Source organism: Chelon labrosus (assembly GCF_963514085.1).
Source record: "Chelon labrosus genome assembly, chromosome: 6".
NCBI classification, from domain to species: domain Eukaryota; kingdom Metazoa; phylum Chordata; class Actinopteri; order Mugiliformes; family Mugilidae; genus Chelon; species Chelon labrosus.
Genome location: NC_140342.1, coordinates 17,350,614 through 17,367,471, shown reverse-complemented (window position 1 = coordinate 17,367,471; position 16,858 = coordinate 17,350,614). Strand labels below are relative to the sequence as shown.

The 16,858-nt window shown below is 41.9% G+C and overlaps 3 protein-coding genes across 4 annotated transcripts; 2 read left to right on the top strand and 1 right to left on the bottom strand.

The window, feature by feature from the left end:
• Positions 1 to 4,808: 4,808 nt before the first annotated feature.
• On the top strand, positions 4,809 to 6,199 carry LOC311489360 (ATP synthase subunit g, mitochondrial-like). Its single transcript, XM_084546416.1, has 3 exons — positions 4,809 to 4,887; positions 5,166 to 5,326; positions 5,956 to 6,199. The coding sequence occupies exons 1-3, from the start codon at positions 4,836 to 4,838 to the stop codon at positions 6,052 to 6,054; spliced, it is 312 nt and encodes a 103-aa protein (XP_084402542.1). The 5' UTR covers positions 4,809 to 4,835; the 3' UTR covers positions 6,055 to 6,199.
• Positions 6,200 to 6,381: 182 nt separating this feature from the next.
• ift22 (intraflagellar transport 22 homolog (Chlamydomonas)) lies at positions 6,382 to 8,747 on the bottom strand. Its single transcript, XM_084546415.1, has 5 exons — positions 8,466 to 8,747; positions 7,153 to 7,235; positions 6,925 to 7,011; positions 6,629 to 6,831; positions 6,382 to 6,540 (listed from the first exon to the last, which is right to left on the bottom strand). Exons 1-5 carry the CDS (start codon positions 8,502 to 8,504, stop codon positions 6,392 to 6,394), a joined length of 561 nt encoding a protein of 186 aa, XP_084402541.1. The 5' UTR covers positions 8,505 to 8,747; the 3' UTR covers positions 6,382 to 6,391.
• Positions 8,748 to 8,942: 195 nt separating this feature from the next.
• Positions 8,943 to 16,772, top strand: LOC311490088 (protein BCAP-like). 2 transcript variants are annotated; one of them, XM_084547441.1, is made up of 16 exons: positions 8,943 to 8,967; positions 9,290 to 9,466; positions 9,566 to 9,689; positions 9,801 to 9,932; positions 10,403 to 10,477; positions 10,879 to 10,950; positions 11,040 to 11,156; positions 11,247 to 11,432; positions 11,519 to 11,628; positions 11,718 to 11,853; positions 12,032 to 12,142; positions 13,290 to 13,394; positions 14,301 to 14,401; positions 14,486 to 14,648; positions 14,742 to 14,867; positions 14,975 to 16,772. In XM_084547441.1, exons 2-16 carry the CDS (start codon positions 9,309 to 9,311, stop codon positions 15,146 to 15,148), a joined length of 1,890 nt encoding a protein of 629 aa, XP_084403567.1. In that variant the 5' UTR covers positions 8,943 to 8,967; positions 9,290 to 9,308; the 3' UTR covers positions 15,149 to 16,772. The 2 variants fall into 2 exon arrangements, with proteins under 2 accessions (XP_084403567.1, XP_084403566.1); XM_084547440.1 differs by having other exon boundaries at positions 11,040 to 11,432.
• Positions 16,773 to 16,858: the final 86 nt, after the last annotated feature.

Below are 16,858 nucleotides of genomic sequence, written 5' to 3'. Positions count from 1 at the left end.
TGTGATTTTCATAAAGAACAGATGTGGCAAGCACAGATTGCCTGAGAAGAAACCTGTGCTATACTCTGTCTTTTTTCTTTCACCTAACCTTTTGAATTTTTCCTCATTTTGAGTTGTAGACCTTTATTCAGTTTGCACACACTCAAAACAAACTTCTTCTCAAGCCACTTGACCACAGACTCTCCAAGATAAGATCTGCAGATTTTATGCAAGTACAAGATGCAAGTTTTGAATTGCTGTCTGTTTCAGTTGATAAGTCGGTCCTTGATCTGAACAGGGCCGTAAAGAGAGAGAGAGAAACGCCAGGCCAAAGAAAGGAAGGAAGAAAATGACTGATTAGGATAAAGATGATAATTTGAAAGAATAAACAGAATTGTGCAATGAAATAAACTGTTTGGTGACTTGAAATTACTTCATCACCTTCGTCTTGGCAGTCAGCTCGACACTTCCCCACATATCAACACACAGAGAACTGGATGGAGTCCTTATCTGTCCTCATACTCCGGAGAGCCAAGATTGATTGCTGGCCCACACTGTAGCTCTTTCACCAAATGTGTGTACTTGTGCTGACCGCCAAGTTTGAGGTGGTGATGTCATTTGTTTTAATCTCATCTGCATGTACGGGCCTATGTAGACCATGAAAGGCAAGATTTCATTCGTCACCTCAGCCTCCGTCGCTGTCTGTTTCTGTCTCCCTGTCTGTCAGTGTATATTTCTGCCAGTCTCAGTCTGTTTCTATGACTCAGACAGCCTACTCCTTCTGCTTCACTGGGTGGAACACATAAATCTTGCATGACCACTGTGCTGGAGGCCCTCTGGAGTAGCATTATAATGCAAAATCTGACTTTTACTTCCCTTAAAATTGGTTTCTTATCATTTAAAGCATTAAAAATAGAGTCGCTTCCCTCAAATTCTAATATCTGCACCAATAAAATTATTGTTTGTTCTCTACCCAAGGGTTAGATGAGAAAATTCATGTAGAGGCATCGACTAAAGAGCTGAAAACAGGAATCGATTAGCTTAGCATAAAGACGTAACACATGTAAAAACAGCTACTTTGGCTTTCGCCAAAGTTTAAATACAACTTGTGGTTTGCTTCGGTTTGTGTTCTGGTCTCAGGCCTTTTTACTTTTGTAAAGAGAAATGCAAGCTGCTTCAAGTATTTATGCTAAGCTAAAGTAACCATAGGCTCTAGCTTCTGTGTAGCTACTGTAGCTATAGCCATATTGTAAAAAGAAATTGTTTGTTGTGTAAAATCCTTATTTGCTTACTTTGCTTACAGGAATAAGATAAGAAGAATCTGACAATAACAACCTGTAGGTTTCTTTGGGTGCAAAATGTGCTAGTAGGCTCTTTAACCTTTTGAGGAGAGAGGCTTGACTGCTTCCAGTCTTTTTGCTAAGCTAAGCTAACCACCTGTATGCTCTAGCTTTACATTTAGTGGACAGAAATGAAAGTTGTATAAATTTTCTGATTTAGCTCTTGCCAAGAAAGCCATTAGATTTTCAAAAACGTCAATTTAATTCAAATTAATCATTGTTATCATTTGTAATTTGTAGTGTGTATATATACAGTAAATCCCAGATACTTTCAGATACAGGTTTACCTTAATAGTCCATATAAAATTTTCCCTGAAAAGTTAGTTAAATGTTCTTTCACACCGTCTGTCCACGTCGCAGGCGTGTTTGTAATTACCTTCTGCTGCCGAACAAATGCTTTGAACAGCTGTCACACTCGCACTGAGTGAAATCCAAGGTGGCATTTTCATGGGGACTTGAAACGGAAAATTCTTAATGCATTTGGAAACCTTTTTTCCTTTTGAGGATATTTTCCCATAATTCAGGCTGACATATTTGGTATTTGTGGAAACCATGGCAATTTAAGCCCAAATCAAAATAAAGCTGTGTGGACTGTAAGTGTATTCTCTGGGAAATACACTATATTACCAAAAGTATTCGCTCACCCATTCAAATGATCAGAATCAGGTGTTCTAATCACTTGGCCTGGCCCCAGGTGTATAAATTCAAGCACTCAGGCATGCAGACTGTGAAACAAGACATTTGTGAAAGAATGGGCCGCTCTCAGGAGCTCAGTGAATTCCAGCGTGGAACTGTCATAGGATGCCACTTGTGCAACAAATCCAGTCGTGAAATTTCCTCGCTCCTAAATATTCCACAGTCAACTGTCAGCTCTATTATAACAAAATGGAAGCGTTTGGGAAAAACAGCAACTCAGCCACGAAGTGGTAGGCCACGTAAAGTGACGGAGAGGGGTCAGCGGATGCTGAAGCGCATAGTGCAAAGAGGTCGCCGACTTTCTGCACAGTCAATTGCTACAGAGCTACAAACTTCATGTGACCTTCAGATTAGCCCAAGTACAGTACGCAGAGAGCTTCATGGAATGGGTTTCCATGGCCGAGCAGCTGCAGCCAAGCCACACATCACCAAGTGCAATGCAAGGCGTCGGATGCAATGGTGTAAAGCACGCCGCCACTGGCCTCTAGAGCAGTGGAGACGCGTTCTCTGGAGTGATGAATCACGCTTTTCCATCTGGCAATCTGATGGACGAGTCTGGGTTTGGAGGTTGCCAGGAGAACGGTACATTTCAGATTGCATTGTGCCAACTGTGAAATTTGGTGGAGGAGGAATTATGGTATGGGGTTGTTTTTCAGGAGCTGGGCTTGGCCCCTTAGTTCCAGTGAAAGGAACATTGAATGCTTCAGGATACCAAAACATTTTGGACAATTCCATGCTCCCAACCTTGTGGGAACAGTTTGGAGCGGGCCCCTTCCTCTTCCAACATGACTGTGCACCAGTGCACAAAGCAAGGTCCATAAAGACGTGGATGACAGAGTCTGGTGTGGATGAACTTGACTGGCCTGCACAGAGTCCTGACCTGAACCCGATAGAACACCTTTGGGATGAATTAGAGCGGAGACTGAGAGCCAGGCCTTCTCGACCAACATCAGTGTGTGACCTCACCAATGCGCTTTTGGAAGAATGGTCAAAAATTCCTATAAACACTCTCCTCAATCTTGTGGACAGTCTTCCCAGAAAAGTTGAAGCTGTAATAGCTGCAAAAGGTGGACCGACATCATATTGAATTCTATGAGTTAGGAATGGGATGGCACTTCAGTTCATAGAATGAGTAAAGGCAGGTGAGCGAATACTTTTGGTAATATAGTGTATGACCAAGTAACAATGAACGAGTGCAACCAGGGATCTAATCGGCCTAAGGAGTTGAAGCACTGCCACCATGAGGAGAGGCACGGAAATTTATTTAATCCATAACACATTTCATTTCATTTCATTTCGGGTAACCTCAACATGCTTTATATTAAAGTGCTCACAGAAGCAGTTGACATGAAAATGTAATAAAACTACAAGAACACCCAACACTAACAACGATCCTCCCTCCAAAAGACATTCATAAAACACACATTTACCAACTTAATCACTGCACAACAATAAAGAAAACTGCTGTTCAGCTAATGTTTTTTTTTAGACCACAAAGTAGTTCAGCAGTTCCTCTAACTCATTTTGCTGTATTAGCATATCAAAGAGCACCCTCATGTGATTTATTCTCTGAAAATCTAATTACAGCCCATGTCCAGCCCAGCAGGCAAGCTGATCTCGCTCGTTTCTTTATATGCTTTGCACTCTGCAGGAATTAAGAAAATGGGGTGAGAAAGGGTCATCACTGACCATTGCTTCATAACGCGCACAGCCATCTCGAAGCTTTTTTATATCCAACTCTGGGATATTCCTGCTACTTTAGAATGCATTAATTCCAGTGTCTTCTCATTTAAAACATCTTGGAGGGAGCAAATTAGCTAAATCGTTCAAAGTGTGAATTAAAGAGATGGCACCAATAGCAGGGCGTTTTGCTTGGGAATTCAGGTCGATCCCTGCCTCCTGCCCCTACGTCGTTACTGCACCAGCTTCTTTGTTTTATGTGGGCTGCAGGGTGAGTCAGAGCAGAGTGAGTAATGAGTTAGTCATCCAAACACACATTTTTCCTTTGCCTTTTAGTAATTTCCTTCTCAGCGCACACACCCGAGAACCCATTTTGTGAGGCTGTTATGGATAGTCTTGTCAATGAAAGCCAACTTTACAGCAGTTTTATATATAAAAATAGACAAAAACGAAAAAAGAAAAAAAACTTCACACTTCTATGGCCCTGTTCAGATCAAGGACCGACTTATCAACTGAAACAGACAGAAATTCACAACTTGCATCTTGTACTTGCATAAAATCTGCAGATCTTATCTCGGAGAGTCCGTGTTCAAGTGCCTTGAGAAGAAGTTTGTTTTGAGTGTTTGCAAAACTGAATAAAGGTCTACAACTCAAATGTTCATTTCATATTTATCAACATATTAGTTCTGAACACTTTTAATTGTGCTCTAAAGTAAATGTGAATTTCCTAACATCCAAACAGTTTGCATCTGCATTTAAAATACATAATTATGCATGAATTAAAATGATTAAAAACAAACTTAACTTTATGATTTTGACCTGCTGTCCGTCTTTCAGTTTATCATTTGGTTTCTCCCCTTCATGTTTATATGGATTTACTATATTTGTATTTATTATAGTTTTAATTTAGGACTACAGATGGAGATTAGCTTCTGAATAAAATAAAATAAAACACTACACAAATTAGCCCAAATCATTTATGTGACTCGTGTACGACAATATTTAATATTATTATTTATTTATTTATTTTTCATATCCTTTTCACACCGGATCAACTTCACGTAACACGTTTTATTTTGAAACGAAAGACCCGGAAACAGTTGTTCCTCTTCTTCCGGTGTCCTCCATAGAGTCTTCACCATGGCGCAGGCAGTTCAGAGGCTCGTTGCAAAAATACCCACTGCAATCGGGGGTAAGTCTATTCACCCTTGTTCTTTTTATTCTTTTAACCAATTATAAAGTGAGTTGGTGAAATAAAAGTTGTAGGTGGTTAGTTTTAGCTTGTTACAGCAGCACGTCTTAAGCGTGACCTCTGCTACGGAAGACGGCAGGTGTCAAAACAACAGCAAACATCTGCAATAAGTTTTCTTCAGAAAGTTGCGAGCTTTCTGTTTTCTTTTCCTTTCCTTCCTCTCCGGGTCTTTTCACTTTGCTGTTCGTTAGCTAACGTAGTTTGTGTGTGACTTGCAGCCGCTGTCACATACTCCAAACCCCGACTATCGACCTTCTGGCAGTACGCCCGGGTGGAGCTGGTCCCACCGTCCCCAGGTGAGATCTCCAAAGCCATAGAGGCCGCACAGGGGCTGGTCAAGAGCTACCAGGCTGGACGTCTGGGACAAACCACAGTGAAAGTGAGTCCTTTACAGTTATGCTATTAACTAATTTACCTAACTCTGCATTTTAAATTGTGCAACAAGAGTTAATATCACTGTTAAATAATAAATGAATCAGTCACATTGACTGTATAGTCAATGGGCTTGGCTTCTTAGTTTTAACAATTCGCCACTTTCATGTGATCCTACATTTCCACATTTTTGGGTTTTCGGGCTGTAGTAACATTTTTTTGGTAATATTTCAAATAATGTATCAATTAAACTGAAAAATAGGTAATAATCAGTTATAAAAGTGGCTTTTTTCTTGCTCCAAAGTAACAATAATTGCATGACTTTTAACTAACTAGTAAATGAGAAAGTCAAAATATAAGTGTGCAGCACAAAATAAGTATCAATGGACAAAGACTTAACTTGTTGTGAAAGCAAATACACTAAATGGTCAGTTCCTTGGCTCAGATGTCTTCCATGTGGACCGCAAACCTCTTTCCACTTACTACACAAGTAACTGAATTGTTGTCAAACAGTGTTTTGTAACTGGTTTGAGCAACATTTGTGTTACGTTGTCAGACTTCATGTAGACATAAATGACTCCAGGGACTGTGATCAAAGTAGTTTTGAGTGAAAACTACTTTTCTTTTGTTTCGTAGGATGCCATAAGGAATGGACTGGTGACCGTTGAGGTGCTGATGTGGTTCTACGCTGGAGAGTGCATCGGCAAAGGAGGCATTGTTGGATACGATGTCTAAATATTGAACTTTTCTTTCTTTGTGCCTCTAATCATCACATTCTCAACAACCTGCAACAAATTTGTCAAATAAACAGATGCTCTATTGAGAGAAATTGATTTTTTATTTTTTTTTGCCTCGAATATTTATTTGAACTGGGTCATATTTTATTCACAAAAGAAATTCGAGTAGGGACATCAAACCGTAGCAACATATTAAAATATGCAAGGGGGTTTGTAAGATTTCATGCACGGCTGACTGACGGCAAAGATCTATAATTCATGACTACAAAAAGGAGTCGGAGAATTGCAGAAACCAATAAAATATGTCCACATTAAGATGAATATTTAATTTACTGCTATGTAATGATGGACATCTCCTCTCTCTCTCGACTCTCTGACATTGTATTTACAACATTTCCCAAGTATCTGTGGAAGGCTTGCCTCACATCCTCTGGCTCCTCTTCTAGATTGGAGTGAATAAGCGGCAGTCTGCTCAGATGCGATGCTAAATCAAAGGGAGTGAATATGTCAGCCAAGAGATAAAACGTATAACTCATACAACAGATACTGTGGGAGGTCTGCAGTGAGATTACCTAAAGGCAATCGTCCGTCTTCAACTTCGCTGCCGGGTTTGTGGTGAGCTAAGAGAAGACACTGGTTGTCGAGCAAACCCTGCGAGGCGATGAACATTGAATGCCACGTCTCGATTTCTTTGAGGTGACTCGGAACGTCAGGATTAAAAACTATCACCACCCCGCTGGAGTCCTTCAAGAGTGCAGGCCAGCAAGATTCAAATCTGTATGAAGAGAATACACTTCATTTGCATGGAGGCATTACACACGACATGGGGAAACAAAAAATGGAAAGTAAGGAACAGGGTGAACTTTACTTGAAATCTCCTGAGCAGTCCCAAAGTTCGACCTCGCATGTCTTGCTGTCACCACTTCCGCTCTGCTGCGATTCAAATTCCAGTATCCTTGAGCAAACAGTGAAACAAAAAAAAAAGTAGCTGCGATGAAGACTTTTGCTCATCTAATCGTTGCAAGTGTCCATTTTCTCAGGGACTTAATGAGTCAGGGTAAACTGTGGTGATAAAATGTGTAGACGGGGTTTGTACCTCACTCCTTGAGTAGGTCTGTATTCTCCTCCCACGTTTTCTGTCGTGTCTGAGAGAAAATTCGCAAGAACTGTTTTCCCACTCTGAAAGACAGGCAGATAGATGGCTTTAAAAGTAGCATTAGTCAAAGGAGTAGTAGTAGTAGTAACACATTAACCCAGGTTCAGAGTGCGGCTTTGAGGTACTTTATTATTTCCATATTTTGAGTTCCTTATTAACTCCACAGTAAAGCTAAGTTTACTCACTTACACTTGCCTGACAGTTCTTCATTACTTTTACATGTTAGTTATGTCATTAAAACTGTCAAGACAGCAGATATCCAACAAAGGTTCAAAAAAGGCAACTGGACTTGTAGAGAACTGCAGAAAGCTACTCGGATGAGTGGTGAAACATCTTCTCTAAAACTCTACAAGTCCAGTTGCCTTGACCATGACCTGGATGACTGAGAACCTTCACAGTCAAGACAGCAGAGCGTCTTACAGACACCTACAAGTCAGGAAGAAGTGAAGGAAGTACTCAGATCAGGACAATATAAAAAGTACTTGACTGCAAGTGACAGTCTTGCATTAACTAGCGAAGGGAGAATGGCGTCTTTCAGTTAAATTCTATTTTATTTACGTAGAATGAATAACAATCCAAAGTGTCTCAAGATGCTTTACAGAACATAGAGCCTGAAAACCCCCCGGGCAAGAACTAAGGTCATGGTGGCAAGAAAGAAAATGATCTTTTAACAGGTAGAGACCCAGAGGAGAACCCGGATGGGGGGGAAACGTCTGCTTACAGATGGCCGGATAGAGAGACAGAAAAAGGAAGCAGATGAATTCATATATAGATCTGGATAAAGCATACACACGCAGCATATAAACATGAGACAAGACTACATGATACTACTAGGTGATGCATGATACATTAGAGATTGATTATGGACAAAAAGAATATAAGAAATTGGATATGAAATAATCTACTATAATGGAATAGTAATTACAATAATGTTTGCCCTGCATTTCAATGCTGCAGCTGGAGCCATTTGATATTGATTACATGCTGTTAGCATGCTGTTGTGCCATAAAATTGTAGTAATTCAAGCACAAAAACCCTCAAATTGGACTTGCATTGTAGAATAGATGAGTGTTTTTAAGTGAACACTAAGTTAATATCAGCACTTAGGCTCGTTTCTGTTGTTTCTCTGTTTATTTATTTTGCCAGGTGTCCTAGGAATGGATAACTCCATCTGTTTGGAAACAACTTGTATGCCTTGCTGAGTATGGCTAGCTACATTAGCTTTACTAAAGCTGCTTTATACATTTACTTACCTCATTGGGACCAACAAAGAGTATCTTTGCTTTAAACATTTCCACTCAACAGACGCCAGGCATTAGCTCTTCGGCTAACTTCGATTAAAGAAGCTCCGCCGTGCTAAGCTATACAACTACAGAAGGGTAAATTACACTAAATTATAGCAAGACTATATATTTAACAGCGATATGCTGGGTTGTGAGTTTCATGCAAGGTATTACATAAAAGTTATCTTATCTTGACGTTAGCCGAGGATGGTTTACCGGATACCAGGGCAGTAAACTTCCTTTTCGTTTCTATGGTTTCAAGCAGCCTCTGCGCTCTCTTTCCCCCCATTGGCTGCTCGCAAATATAATCAAACGTACGCCCGCCCACTTCGGCTGTCGTAAACGAATCAGCTGCGAGCTAATAAGTCGATGTCATCACGTTGCGTCTAAACTGACCAATCTGGTTCGAGCTTTCAAGAAGGGGCTCTCCAGTTTGGAGTAGCGTTATTTACAACAGACACAAGGCGAAGGCGTAAGTAATATTTACGATTTTTGACGCATAGGTTTAAAGGATTACCATGTTTTCCTTCCTTAGTAATCACAACGGATGTTTCAGTTGCTTTGCTTTGCTAAGTTAAGAGCATGTTTTGCCGTGTTTAGTGTAACGTAAACCTTAGCAGCCACTTAACCTTGTCTGTTGCTATGGAGTAAGCTCAATTAGCTTGCTTGACAACTGGCTTTCCAAACTAAACTACATTAAGTAGTGTAACTAAGTTCAATTTAAAAGTCACATTAGTGTGGACTACTCCTTGCCTTCTTGTGTGTTTTAACACTGTCTTATTGTTTGTTGTTAGTTTGTCATTGGGGACTGAAATGTCTCCAGAGGATGAACTCCCAAGTCCCACCCTTGGATTCAGCTCTACCAGGGAGGATCTCACTCTGAGTCGTGGTGATCTCGACAGCAGTCATGAGCCGGGGAGAAGGACACGCAGCAGCCTCCGAACAAGAACCCCAGAGTCTGAGATGTGTTGGTGAGGTCCATGGAGCCTATAGTGTCGTCTACTAGTCTGACAATTCACCTTCCAGCAGCCACAGCCCTTTGTAAATCCTTTTTATTGTTTTCTCTTTAGTCGTGGGGACGTTGCCAGCGGAGAGAACCCTTTCCTGAAAATCCTGGTGGATGCAGAAGCAGCCGCCAACTCTGCAGCAATACAGCTCGTGTCCTTTAAAGACGCCATGGAAGATGAATTTGCTGTATGTTTGCGTTGGATTTAAACAATATGGGAAACCAGCTTTCACAGTCAAAACACGTTTTGATGTCCCTCGGACAAGATTGAACTTATTTCTTTCCCCTTGTCAATTAAGGATTCAAGACAGTCGGCCAAAGATAAGCGCCAGGTTGCACGGCAGAGGGGACTACTGCTGGAGAAACTGGAGGATTTTAGACGGATAAATAAGTCTGTGCGGCAGAAACTGAAACTGCTCCAAGATACAGAGGTTGGTTGCACTAGGTTGCTTGACAAGACTAGGTGTTACAAGCCCTAGTGTTTTAGCACTAGGGGTTAGCACTAAGACTAGCAGTCTTGTGTGGGTTGACTTTGTTGTCCAGGGGTAGGAAAAAAGTTAGAACCAAGGAGAAGCACCGGATCTGGCCGTGAAGAAGGAGAATAAAGATCGGGGTATAAACTCGTCACAGGAAACACACAGAAGCCGTGTCTTTCCATCATTATGTGTTTGTGTTCAGTCAATGCAGGCCCAGGACGATCAGGCCTGAGGGTCAGTTGGCAGCCCACACTGTCTCCTTTTTTTTATTGTTGCACTGTACAAGTGTCAGCGATCATGATTTATGGCTTTATATTTGTAGTTCACAGTAATTCCTCTCCTATATCTTAATTCCCTCCTGCAAATGTGTGAAAAGTGTTTTTAATTTCTGCTACAATTTAATTTTTAAATGTCCTTCCATACAGGCTAATCGAATTGAGGCAGACAAACAGATTGACATCTTACTGAATAAGATCACTCAGGCTGAAAGTGAAAATGAGGTGAGTGTTTTATCACGCTTATGTAATAGCTCGAGTGACACAACTTAGAAATGCAGATAGTCATGGCATCCTAGTTGAAGGTGTAGTCTGTGTAAAGGGAGAATCTTATAAAGTAGTGGTCGTTTGGAGGATTCGGTTGGTGGGAGGTGGTCACATAACGTTTGAAGCTGGATCAGCAACAGGTCTCTGCCGTTAGTCTGTGTGCATATCTTGTTGTTTAGTTTTCCTTTTTAATGTGTAGGTAGGTGTACTTGGTGTCCTGCACGCTTGCCTTGAATTGCCGATCGTGGGGCATAAAGTTTTTGAAATTTGTACTGATCTGATAACAGAATAACAAGGCGTGTAGGTTGGCAACTCGGCCTCTAACATGTACCGATTGTATTTATTTTTCTCCCCCAAAGCAATTAAAAAGAAATTTGAATGAGACCGAAAAGAAAGTCGAGGGTCTCATGGATATGCGGAGAGAAGAGCAGGTAAGCGTGGCAAAAGTTTTGATGCGGATAGTCTTGCGGGTGATTGAAATCATTTGTTTGAAAGTGTGCGTTTATACTGGCTTCCACAGGAGAACATAAAAAGTGCGGTTCACATGACCAAGTCCGTGGAGGCAACTCGTGCTCACCTGCAGGGCCAGCTACGCAACAAGGAAGCTGAAAACAATCGTCTGACTGTGCAGTTACGGGTTAGAACACCTTTATCGGCCAACAGATTTGTCTACAGACTGCTTTTCAGACATCTAACAGTATACTGTATACTTAATGATCTTTTTCAGACTCTGGAGAGAACCCTGACTGAGCAGAAGTTGGAGATTGAGGATCTAAAAGGGTCCTTTGCAGCTGTGTCTGAGAAGGCAGCGCGGGACAAAGAATCTCTCAAGAAAGCCACCCGAGCACAGAAACTGAGAGCCGAGAGATTTGAAGCTGCTATTGAGAAATGCTATGCACAGCTGAAAGAAAAGGTATAAAAAAAAAAAAAAATGGCCAAAGTTTTTTGAATTAGCGTCTTTTCTATACACACTCACAGTTCTTCGACTTTGGCACACAGGACGCTCAGCTGGCCAAAGCCCATCTGGAGAGAGAATTCAGGAGACAGCAGAAGGAGCAGATGACAGATGAGAACGACAAACTCGTCGCTCACAACGACTTGCTGAAATGGTCTGTTGTTTCTCTGTCAGACACGCCAATGCACATGTCACAGCTAACAGTTTTCGCTAACGAATCGTGTCGATCTCCAATATATAAAGTCAAATTGCAGACTTGACGGCGAGGCTGCAGAAGGAGAGGGACGAGCTAACTGCGGCTAATGAGACCGTGATGCAACGGGTCGAAAAACTCATCGCTGACAATGGAGACCTCAGCGTCAATAATGCAACACTCAGGGTATGAGTTGCCAAGCAGCTTGCATGTGAGAGTCATTAGGGTAGAAGGAATTTAAAAAAAAAAACAAAAAAAACATGGTTGCCTTTTAGCAGAAAGTTCAAAGTTACTTGTGCAGGCAGTCGATCGATGAACAATTTTAATGTTGTCAAGAATTCGTTTGATTTCTGTATGATTGCAGGCATCTGTAGCTCAGCTGGAGCAGCGGCTTGCTGGCTGTGAGTCTGCCCTTGTAGAGGAGAAGATTGTCTCCCAGGAGAAGAAACATCAAGCTGAACAATTCCAGTGTCAGGTTTGATACGTTTTTGTGGATTAACCTGCAAGAAAATAAACCCAGGAGTAAGGAAAGACGTACAGCATGCAGTTACAACAACAGTTTCTTTATAAAGATTATCCGTGTCGCTTCTAAAACTTCTTTTTATTTTAGTTTTTTTTTTTCATTTTAAAGGGGAACTCCGGCGCAAAATGAACCTGGGGTTAATAACACATGTGTACCGAGTTCGACCGTTCTCTGGTATTTGTTTTCATGTATTTGTTTTGTTAGTCAAATGTGACCAGTTTTCTTACAAACCGCTATTTAGCGTATAACGCTAGCCTTCGGGGCACACAGACACATAAAAAGAAATCGCTATTTCTATACCACTAACAAGGCTCACAATATCACCACACTTACACGGTAGCATAACTAGGGTCTCTACATGTAAACCGAAGCATTGAGAACTTTGCAAGTATACAGGCAGTTTATTAAAAAAGGAACACAGTACCGTTCGCGTCCGGCTCGCATATCCAGGCGGGCGCCATCTTGGGGAAACTGAACTCTCTTCGTTCAGTGCTCTCAGTGCTTTCTTCCGGCAACAGACAGTTCAGTTTCCCCAAGATGGCGCCCGCCTGGATAAGCGAGCCGGATGCGAACGGTACTGTATTCCTTTTTTAATAAACTGCCTGTATACTTGCAAAGTTCTCAATGCTTCGGTTTACATGTAGAGACCCTAGTTATGCTACCGTGTAAGTGTGGTGATATTGTGAGCCTTGTTAGTGGTATAGAAATAGCGATTTCTTTTTATGTGTCGGTGTGCCCCGAAGGCTAGCGTCATACGCTAAATAGCGGTTTGCAAGAAAACTGGTCACATTTGACTAACAAAACAAATACATGAAAACAAACACCAGAGAACGGTCGAACTCGGTACACATGTGTTATTAACCCCAGGTTCATTTTGCGCCGGAGTTCCCCTTTAAGTATTTCTTTCTGAAGTCGTGTTTTGAAGGGTGGCTTACAAAGGCTTCTGTGATCATAGTGATTTTATCGGCGCATTCTAATTCAGCCCAGGCTTTTGTCTACATTCAAGTGTTCAGCTGCCTGTTGAATGATGCAGCAGTATTACTTGTTAGCAGATTTCTATTGCGGTCAAGGACACAGCAGGCTTCTTGTTTTCTTTCAGGTTGCAGAACTTCAAGCTGAGATTGAAGATCTTAAGAGAAAACATGCTCATCTTTTAAGAGAGACTGAGAAGCTACGAGATGGAAAAGAGTCAGAAGTGGAGAAGGTACCTTTTCCTTTTATATAACTCTTTTGTGTGCATACATATTAATGACTACACGTTTGTTAATTACTTTTTCTGCTTTGTTCTCTTTGTAACAAATTCTAACTTATTCAAGTTTGCCCGGCTTCTCCTGCTGTTGAATGGCCCGTCTGTGTGTTGCGCTTCTTTTTAAGCCGCGTACCATTTGTTGCACCAGGACCTGCATGTGTTTTGATAAACCTAACCCGACAGTGACTCTGCGCAGCAAAACACTTTCTCGCTTTCCCCGAGGAGTAGGAGAAACGGCATGTTTTGCACGCTTAATGAACTCCACACATGTGTGAGCATCTCTTTGAGGGGTGTGATGAATATTTAGGTTAACGCTGTGTCTGTTCCCAACACCTTCCTCCTTCTGCCCTCCTCCTCTGGAGCCCAGGTGAGGCAGGAGCTGCAGGGGCGTGTGGAGGAACTGAAGGCTTACCCTGAGTTACTGAGCGCCGCTGAGCAGAGTCTCTTCGAGTGCCAGGAGAACCTGCAACGCTCGGAGAGGAAGTGCTCAGAAAAGTCAGAGTCCATTAGGCAACTTCAGGTTAAGGTGTGCAGAGGTGTCAGGCCATGTGGAGTGCAGTCATTTTCCTACATCTGACCACTAGGTGGTAGCACAACCCCATGTGTCTACTGGTGCATATGCTTTCTGGTCCTGCTGTGAGTTTTGATGTTTGTGATTGGAAACAAAATTGTCGACGTGCCTGTTCCTGAGTGCTTTGTGCTGTGTGAGTCCTCTTCAGTCACCCACTTGTTGTAACTGCTCATTTTGTGTTTAAAGTTGTTAGTTGTTGTTTGAATCATTTTTGCATGTGGTGTGAAGCCCTCCTCCCTGCACCGTTTGCTCACGTGGGCGATTCTGAGTTTTTCCTTTTGCACACTCAGTTTGAGAGTCAAACCAAACAGCTGAGATCGTCTGTGGAGATGAAAGACTCCATTCACGAGGCCAACGTACAGCTACATGAAAGCGTCACTGCCCTCCAAAAGTAAGAGATCAGATATCAAACATGTGGCTTCTTGGTACAGAGGCAGAAGTTGTTTACCACGCGTATGCTGTTCTGCGTTTGCAGGAAGATGGAGAAGCTGCAGCAGGAGAATCTGGAGCTCGTACGGAGGCTTGCAGCTCAGGAGGAAGCCCTCAGCTACAGTAACCGGCAACTGGATCAGCGCTCGTCGGAGTGCCAGGCCCTGAGCCGACAGCTGGAGGCAGCTTTATCGGATGTTAGACAACAGGTACAGCTCACAGACAGTCCAGTGACAAAGGCAGCATAAGAGAGTTGAGTTGCAGTAGAGGCAGAAATGCTCTCGTGTGTCCCATGTGTCCAGGTCAGCAAGGTAAAGGATCAGGCTGTTTCCAGAGAAGAGGCCCTTCAGACAAAAATCCTGGAGCTGCAAGCAGAGAAGAGCAGAAGGGACAACGAGCTGAGGCTTCTTCGCCAGAGCAAACTCACCGTGAGTGTCCGTCTTTTTAAAAAAAAAAAAAGATTCTAATCGCACCAATGTCAAGGAGCACGCACGCTCAGATTACACTGACGAGATGTGTCGTGTCTCCCTCGCAGGCAGAGAAACAGTTCGAGGTGCGCATGAAGGACCTGCAGCTCAGCCTGGACCAATCAGAGAGCCACAAACAAAGCATCCAGAACTACGTCGATTTCCTCAAAAACTCCTACAAGACGATGTTCGATGAAGGACTGCAGGCATCTACTTTCGGATCGTCGTATTTTCTAAAATGATGAAGGTTTGGTTTTTAAAATAATTTTTTTTGTGTACTACTGAGGTATTTATTAGGCCTATTTAAAATGAGAATGGGGCAATAAAATGCAAGCTTTGTTTGTTTGGGTAGCTTTCTTTATATTTAGTTTTCCGGTGATCGGGGAAATCTGCTGTCGTGCTGAGATATTTTGATGGCTGCTTTAGCTCCAGAACAGATGCAGATTTTGGACTGTGAACTTGGTGCTACGTATACGACGTCGAGACAATTGCATAAATACTGTGTAAGATGAGCCTAGCTTTAACTCTTTAACTTATTAAGACCTAAAGCTATATTGTTTACATATATTTACCCCTTTCTAAGCTGGCAGAGACCTACTTGTTGCAATAGAAACAGTCAAACACTTAAAGTTTCCAGATGCAGGGCAATTATCTGGTTTATTGGGAAAACATTAAGAAAAACAGCATTATTCAATGTTTACTAATGTTTCATGAACTTAATGATTAAACTTAAAACGTAAAAGGAGTTTCTACATGCATAAAATTAATGTGCCACTAGGGGGAACTGTTTTTCACCTCTGCAAAGTGTCGTATATTACCCACAATGCAGTGTGGCCCGTCTCATAGAGTGCGGCTCCAGCCACATTTTTTACATACACATAATTATGAACATAACTTTTTGTGAAGTTAGCCAGATTATGTCGGTGCTCATGTCCCAGCGACGTTTCTCTGTGACACAATGAACTTTGCTCTTGTTTAAATCATCGTAAATCTTCTGCACTGACACAGTCGATGCAAAAAAATGCCAGTTTCATCCTGTTTTATACCAACATACAAAAGGTGAATATTGAAAAATATTTTTTTTAAATTTTTTTTGTTCTGATCCTCAGCTGGACTGAGATGAATGAGGCTGAAAATCAATTGTTTAGCTGTCAGCTGTGACTCACATGCCTTCAGGATGCAAAATATAATTACTGAGACACATGAAACTCTTGGATATATTCCAGCTGGTTTAAACTCTGTTGCTGGTTTGCTTTGTTAATGGATTTTTTTAATATATATATATCACCAAGGCTTAGGGCCAAACACTCAGGTATCTGCTGCAGCACGATTTACCCAGATTTATGTTAAGACTGGTCGTCCTGTGCTGTGTTTGTAACTTCTTGTTCTGTTTCTTGTGCTTCCTTGTTGTTGTATCTATGGTATTAAACTACTGAGCCCAAACCTCTGATGTGTTCATCCTGCAGACACATTCCCTCCAGTGAGAAGTGCTCCTCTCAGTTTCAGAGACAAAGCTTTATTGTGCTCTCCATCAGGGGATGGGACTATTTCATCTCTGTGTGCGTCAGTACACACCACATTTTTTATGGTCTTGGTGGTTTACATAATTCTGTTGATCACTCTGGCTTTAGTCCGCTGTTTACATCAGTAACTTAGCTAGCATCACAGTTTCATGGCTGCACCCTGAACTTATGTTCTCATTAGGCGTTTTTCTAAAGAATGAAAAACAGACATCCTCTTTCTGGGGTCACACGCAGGACACTGACCGCTAAATTCACACCGAGTCGACGTTTAGATTTGCACTTTCCTGCCTCTAACTGTTTTTAGACGACAGCTTAAGGATTCGGGATCGTCATCCATTCTGCGCGTCATAAATCTCCACGGAAAGTTTAGATGATCCTGTAAGCCTGCAGCCTTTTCATTAAACAAAATTCTGTGGCCTGTGCCCAGCA